Here is a 7,869-nt window from a genome sequence, read left to right on the forward strand (position 1 = left end):
GATTCCCCAACAACACAATCAATGAGAACAGTAAAGAAATATGAAAAAAAAAACGTGGAAACTCCAAAACCGGAGAAAAACCACGGGCCTCCAAAGAGAAAATTCCACTATATGAAAAAATTGTTACAATACACTTGAAATCAACAAATCCTACACCGTAAAATAATGACTCCGGCTTAGCTTCTAGACATAAGAAAAACACCCCTCTTTAGTTTCACTCAGACCCTCCCAAACTTACTCTCAGTACTGTTGTGACTCACCGACCCCGTCAACACTCGATGTTATTTATGACTTGCTGCCCTCACAATATCATTGTGACATGCTGCCCTCACAAAATCACACTCCATACTTCTCTTTTTCACTCCTTGTTTTACCTTCCGCCTCCACTGCCCTTTTGCTATATCCAATTATATATATATATATATATATGATATATGATACATAGAGAATAAGCAAGATCAAGGACAAAATGTATACAAACACATGTGGGGCCCGCCCACTAACTAGTGGGGCCCACCACTAACCAAAAGAGAAAACAAACAAAGGACACATGAGACTCATGTCAAATATTTGATTAAATCCTATCATAATTTATACTCAATTATTAACCACCACCACATAACAGCAAAAAAGGAAAAGATAGGACCTCCCCATTCACATCTTTGTATTACACACTTTGCTAAAATTTCACTCATAGTCACACACTCACACACACGCATTACATAGACGAGAAAAGAAGAGATCAAATATGTTGACTTTTGCTTGACTTCAACAACTCAATCATCAACAACGTTTTAAGGTAATGCTTCTTGTTACAATCATCATCATATATACATGTTTTGTATGACACATAATAATTTTGTATTGAATAAGTTGATTTGCGTCTAATGATGTATGTGTTTTTGGAAACTATAAACTAAACTTGTTGTTAATTACTTAGATAAATCTTTTGTTAAGAAGATCAAAAGGAAAGCACACGAGTGCATATGATCTCCTTCCGATCCGAACTTGTTTGGCTTGTAATAATTGATTATTAAAAAAACAAAACATTAATGGGCTAAACTTGATTATAAAATGCTATTACAAATTGATTACAAATGATTTTATGTGTAAAACTTATCATTTACACACAGTCATACACCAAAGGTTAAATACCTTAAAAATCTAAATTATTGACATCAAACTTACACAACACTTCAAAAGTAATTTTTCCACCTGAGTTTGATTCGCATTATATATTGATATACAGAAAGTTGATTTATATGAGAACCTAAAAATTGATAACTAACCAGTATCAATCAGCCAAGAAATCTGCAAACCATTTCAAAGCCTTCTCTGGCCTTTTACGTTCATTTTCCAAAATAAAATCGAGAAGCTACCTAATATATAGGAGTATTTTATTATTACTATATTAGGCTACACAAATTGAATTGGGTTATCATTAATTCTTAAGACAGAGCAGACTTAATCCGTCCAACTCATAGTTGATCATATATATTTCATATACAGTTTTAATAAGATGGTGAATTGGGTTTTGATGATATGTTATTTTGTTTGTTTTGTATATGTAGGTGTCAAAAGAAGAAACAACATCGAGCAATGACGGAATTTGTTAATCTCATTCTTCAACCTGTTGTTGATACTCTCAAGGTTCACGTCAAAAAACACATAGTGTACATGACGTCATGCAAAAAGTATGTCACAGAGATGGAGAGAAATATGGGGGAGTTGAACGCTAAAAGAGGCGATGATGAAGACCACATGCGTCACAACAAACGTAATAAACTTAAGGTTCCAGATCAGGTCAAAGGTTGGTTGGAAAATGTTCAAGTGGTCAATGCAAAAGTGGAAAGCCTTCAAGAAATAAGTGTTGGCAGTTGTTTCAGTTTCAAGACTAGGCATGGTGTTGGAAAAAGAGCTTTCGGGCTTATTCAAGAAATTAAACACCTAAAAGAAGAACACACTCAAATTGTGTGGACTAATCATCCGATTCCTCTTGGCAAAGTTGATTCCATGAAGGCATCCACCTCTGCCCCACCAGTTGATTATCAAAGTGACTTTGAGTCCAGGGAGGACACTTTTGTGAAAGCATTGAAAGCACTAGAAGCAGACCACAAATCACACGTGATAGCTTTGTGGGGGATGGGCGGAGTTGGGAAGACCACCATGATGGAGAAGCTGAAAACAGTTGTGACAGAGAAGAGAATGTTTAGTCTTATTGTGCCGGTGGTGATAGGGGAATTCCCTCATAAACACCTCCCCCATAACCATGTTAACAATGAGAAAAAGCTCCTTGCTATCCAGGATGCGGTAGCTGATTACCTCGCAATAAATCTAAAAGAGATAACAACTATATCCGCAAGAGCTGATAAGCTGCGTGGATGGTTCGAAAACTATTCTGAAGGAGGTAAGAACAAGATCCTAGTGATACTTGATGACGTATGGCAGTTGGTTGATCTGAATAATATTGGTTTAACCACTTTGCCAAATCAAGGAATTGACTTTAAACTTTTGTTGACATCACGAAGCAGAGATGTTTGCATAGAGATGGGTGTTGAAGCTAATTCAATTTTCAATGTGAAACTCTTGGCAAATGTAGAAGCACAAAGATTCTTCTGGAAATTTATAAATGGTTCTGGTGAAGCTACTTTGGATCTGGATCTTCTTAAGTTGGGAGATGATATTGTAACTAGATGTCAGGGTTTGCCCATTGCGATTAAAACCATCGCATCTACTCTTGAAGATAAAAGCAAGGGTGTGTGGGAAAATACACTTACTCGCTTACAGCATCATGATATAAAAGAAATTGTGAATAAAGTTTTTGAAGTCAGCTACAACAATCTAAAAGACGAGCAGACTAAATCAGTTTTTTTGCTTTGTGGTTTATATCCTGAAGATTTTGATATTCCTACAGAGGAGTTGGTGAGGTACGGATGGGGTTTGAAACTGTTTAACAAAGTGTATACTGTTAGAGAGGCAAGAAACAGGTTGAACTTTTGCATTAAGCAACTTGTTAATGCAAACCTGTTGATTGAAAGTAATCGTTCTGTGAGCATCAAGATGCATGATCTCGTGCGTGCTTTTGTTTTGCAAATGTATTCTAAAGCTGAGCATGCTTCAGTTGTCAACGATGGTAATATGTCAGAGTGGCCGGCAAATGATACACCAGACTCTTGCAAAAGAATTTCATTAGCATGCAACGGCATGAAAGAGTTTCCAGGAGATTTCAGATATCCAAACCTATCATTTTTGAAGCTAAAGAATGGAGATAAGTCGCTAAGGTTTCCTGAAAACTTATATGCGTTAATGCAAAAGCTTCAAGTTATAGTGTATGAAAAAATGCAATATCCATTGCTTCCGGGATCATTTGAATACTCCATCAACCTTCGAACACTTTGTCTCCATGGGTGTTCATTGATGTTTGATTGTCATTCTATTGGAAGTCTTAAAAATCTTGAAGTGCTTAGCTTTGCTAATTGTAGCATTCAAAAATTGCCATCCACAATCGGAAATTTGAAGAAGCTCAAACTACTAGATTTGACAGGTTGTGTTAATCTTCATATTGATGATGGCGTCTTAGAAAATTTGGTGAAGCTTGAAGAACTTTATATGAGGGTTGCTGATGGAAAGGCCATTAGGTTCACAGATGGAAATTTCAATGAGTTAGCTGAACGCTCGAAATACCTTTCTGCAATAGAAATCGAGCTCTTTGGAAACAATACTCATCCGAAGAGAATGTCGTTTAACAAACTTGATAGATTCAAGATTTCCATAGGACGTTCTTTAGAAGAGAAAGATGAAAAGACAACATCATTCGAAAACACATTGATGTTGGTCTCCAATAAGGGTGAACTTTTGGAATCTGGAATCAATATGTTGTTTGAGAAAACAGATGTGCTTCATTTGGAAGTGGACGACATGAATGGTCTTGAAGATTTTGAATGCCCTTCGTTCCACAGGTTAAGAGTCCTTAACATTTCGAAGTGTGCACAACTGAGGTACCTATTCACACGTCGTGTTGCTTCAACTTTGTCAAGGCAGCTTGAGCATCTTAAAGTCTGGTCATGTGATACTTTGCAAACAATCATACATGATGAGAATAATGGATCGGAACCAATCAAACTTCCACGTTTAAAGTTTCTATCTTTGCGTGACTTACCAAAGTTAGCGGGTCTGTGCAATACCGGCAATGCAATAGAGTTACCTCAGCTCATGGAGTTGCAACTTGACGGTCTTCCGGAATTCACAAGCATTTTTCCAGATGATAATTTGGCATCATCGTCTAGGTTGAGTGATACTACCACGATGCAAGCTTTCTTGAATGAAAAAGTAAGTATGATTTGTGCAAAACTTTTGTATGCTAATTCTTTTGTGTGGTTGAAGCTTTTGAAAGCTAAACAAGTTGTTTGACTACTATTTTTCAGGTTGCTATTCCTAGATTGGAGACGTTGTGGATTTCTCAAATGAACAAGTTGAGCAAGATATGGTCGAGCGAAGTTACTCGAAGTGAAAATGTTAGTTTTTCCATGTTGAAAACGATTGAGGTTGAAAAATGTGAGAGGCTGGTGAATGTGTTTCCAAGAAACCCAATGCCATTGCTACATCATCTAAAAGAGCTTTCAGTAAAATATTGTGATTCCATTGAAACAATATTTAAAATTGACATGGAATGTGCTCCTGAAATTACGAGGGAAGTAAGTAGCAGCCTGGTAAGCATTGTCGTACGCGATTCACGAAGTCTAAGACACGTGTGGAGTCTGGAGAATGTAGACAGCTCTCATAATGTTACTCACCACATCCATGGATTTGAAGCTGTAGAAAGTATAGAAATATCTAATTGTGTCAATTTTAGAAATGTATTCACGCCTATCACCGCCGACTTTAATTTGAAAGGGCTTCAAAAAATTGATATTGATTATGGCAAGATATCATCAGTTGAGAGTAGCTCAGAGCAACAGGTATGTAGTGACTTTCCATTTTCAGTCAGACAAATCTATATACATTTGTAAACAATATATAAAAGTATATCTATAGTAGAAAAATTGATATATATATATATATATAATATCAATTTCTAAAATTAGGGGAGACTTATTTTAAGAACCCATTTTTTTGTAAGAACCTTTAGAACTCTTAAATTATGCATGTATTGAATCATATGTTTTTTTTATTCATTCACATATGAAACATTAAAATTAAATACATGTTGTATAAGAAAGTTTTTTTCAAAACCTTATATATACACATTTGTTAACATGTGAACGAAAGTTCACAAAAGACTATTTTGAAGGTTTTTTAAAAAAGTTTCTTTTACGACATACATTTTTATATTATTTCACATGTGAATGAATAAAAAAAACCTATGAACAAATATATTATTTAGGAGTTCTTATGGTTGTTTTAAAAAAAAAATATTCAAAATAAGGAAACTAAAGATATAAAAATTGATATTACGTTTGTTGTTGGAAATATGTGTAGAATAACGCTATAACAAGGGATATTGCATTCTCAAATCATGTCAGTCATACATTCCATGAACTTCGTACACTTACTTTGAAACACGGTAGAGAAGTAGAAGTGGTGTTTGACATAGAGAGTGCAAGTCGTGGAGAATTGTCGACTTCTCAAAACAATCATGATCAACTACTTCCCTCCCTTGAGGTTTTAGATTTGAGTGGTATGGACAACATGAGTCATGTGTGGAAGTGCAATTGGAACCAATTCTTCATTCTTCAACCACCAAAATCCTTATGCCAAAACCTCACAAAAATAAGTTTAAATAGATGCGGAAGCATTAAATATTTGTTTTCGCCCCTTATGTTCAAATTTCTCTCCAACGTAAAGCATGTCGAAATAGAAGATTGTGAAGTTATGGAAGAAATTGTTTCTAGCAGAGATGATGAAGATGAAGCAGCGACTACATCTACTTCCACCCACACAGATGTTACATCTTTTCCGATACTTAACATGCTCCACCTCCAATCCCTAAAGAGTCTACAACATATTGGCGGGGGTGTCGGTAATCAATTCCAGGTATATTTTTTTTTTTTAGTCTAAAAGAAATCCTAAAAGAAGCCAATTAAAATATACTCGTATAACCCAACTAAATTGGAACGATAAATAAATTTACAAATTAATCACGCCTTTTTTAATCTCAAAATAATCTTAAAAGTTTGCGAATTTTTAAATTTTCTTTTAAATTTAAATTAAAACTTTATTATAACTTTATATGCGTTGTTACCTTCACTTGATTTTTTTAATGGCATTTTATCTTAATCTCACTCTTAAACCTGAAACCAGTACTTTCAAAAAACCCATATTAATCTACCCCATAAATATGGGAAGTTAGACTCAAACTCTCGTGAATCCTTCTAAAGTCAAATATCTTACCAACGGGTCACCAACCCCATATGTGTTTAACCTTCACTTTTAATTTTCTGTCTCGTTAATTTCTTTGACTTTGTGAAATATTCAAAATACACTTTCGAGCATTCGTTAAAGTACATAGAGCTTAGCATATCTATGTGAATTTATTAACGTATGTTTATGACATAAATAATAATTAAAACTTTTTATAAACATTTAGTCAATATTTCCCATTTATATAACTATCTTATTTTATTAAAACGTAACTTTTAAAAATTCAAGTTTTATTAATTTTAATAGTTGTAAAGAGCACTCCTAATGGGCGTCTCCAATACATTCCAATACACTACCACATCAGCGTTACATCAAAAAAACCTCTTTACAATACATTTTCCCCAATTCACACCAATACATTCCAATACATTCCAACATAATTATTTTCAAACTTTTAAATAAATAAAACCACAAATATAGTTATTAAAATAAATACATAATATTATATTAAATCCTAAAAATACCATTTTTTTAAATAAAAACTAGTACAACACATTAAAAAAAATCATTGCAATGCATTTAAAAAATAAAACAATCCTAAAAATGAATTAAATGCAATAAGCTTTAGCCTCTCCTCGAAAGTTCCTCATGGTAAGTTACGTGGTTGATTAACGAATCCTCTTCAAAAGAGGTTATGGCATTTCGTGAATCATCAACAATCATGTTATGCAATATAACATACGCATACATGGTTCGCCGAATCTTATTAACGCTCATGGCTTTTGCCAGTGCCTGAAGTATCTCCCAACGACCTTGAAAGACTCCGAATGTCCGCTCAACATCTTTTCGACAACTTTCTTGGTACTTCTTAAATATTTCCTTTTCTCGTCTTGTGGGCATGTGAAGGATTTCACAAGCTTGGACCACTCTGGATAAATGCCGTCAGCGAGGCAATACGCCTTCTTATACTCGGTCCCGTTCACGGTAAATGAAGTATGGGGAGCCTTAACCTCAGTTATTTCCCTATATTTAATAAATATGTAAGAATTTAGAAATTTGCAATTAAAGCGAGAAATTCTATTTAAAAAAAAAACTAAATAGATTCGACTAATTGATGACGTTTATGTCGTTGTTTGATCCTACGGTGCCAAAATATGCATGCCATATCCATATATCATAAGATGTAATCGCTTTAAGCATGATGGTTGGACGTCTTTTATCACCAAGAGTGTATTGGCCTTGTCATGCTTTTGGCCAATTTTATAAAAGACTAGAGTGCAGTCCCACGACCAAGTAAAAATGATATATGTTTTTGAGATTCCATCTAAATAGTGAGTGTCAAACATGAGAATTATCTAGTATTTCATATATATATATATAGGGGGATGGGAATATAAGGCTGTCGGGTATCTAAGCTTAGGTGTGGAACACTCACATATTGTTTTTTTAATCCATAAAAATCATGGGGGCCCATGCATTTATTCATTAAACAAGAAATAATAAAATATT

The 7,869-nt window shown here is 34.4% G+C and overlaps 1 protein-coding gene across 1 annotated transcript; it reads left to right on the forward strand.

The window, feature by feature from the left end:
* Positions 1-624: 624 nt before the first annotated feature.
* LOC122594013 (disease resistance protein At4g27190-like) lies at positions 625-6,140 on the forward strand. Its single transcript, XM_043766488.1, has 5 exons — positions 625-799; positions 1,572-4,329; positions 4,425-4,958; positions 5,479-5,969; positions 6,034-6,140. The coding sequence occupies exons 2-5, from the start codon at positions 1,600-1,602 to the stop codon at positions 6,050-6,052; spliced, it is 3,774 nt and encodes a 1,257-aa protein (XP_043622423.1). The 5' UTR covers positions 625-799; positions 1,572-1,599; the 3' UTR covers positions 6,053-6,140.
* Positions 6,141-7,869: the final 1,729 nt, after the last annotated feature.

The sequence above is a fragment of the Erigeron canadensis genome, chromosome 3 (assembly GCF_010389155.1).
Source record: "Erigeron canadensis isolate Cc75 chromosome 3, C_canadensis_v1, whole genome shotgun sequence".
Taxonomy (NCBI): domain Eukaryota; kingdom Viridiplantae; phylum Streptophyta; class Magnoliopsida; order Asterales; family Asteraceae; genus Erigeron; species Erigeron canadensis.

Bases quoted from the DNA above. Each gene is read 5' to 3' on its own strand.
- LOC122594013 (XM_043766488.1), top strand. From the start codon at position 1,600: ATGACGGAATTTGTTAATCTCATTCTTCAACCTGTTGTTGATACTCTC. The intron at 4,330-4,424 runs GTAAGTATGATT...ACTATTTTTCAG, and splicing joins AAGCTTTCTTGAATGAAAAA to GTTGCTATTCCTAGATTGGA. The intron at 4,959-5,478 runs GTATGTAGTGAC...AAATATGTGTAG, and splicing joins AGAGTAGCTCAGAGCAACAG to AATAACGCTATAACAAGGGA.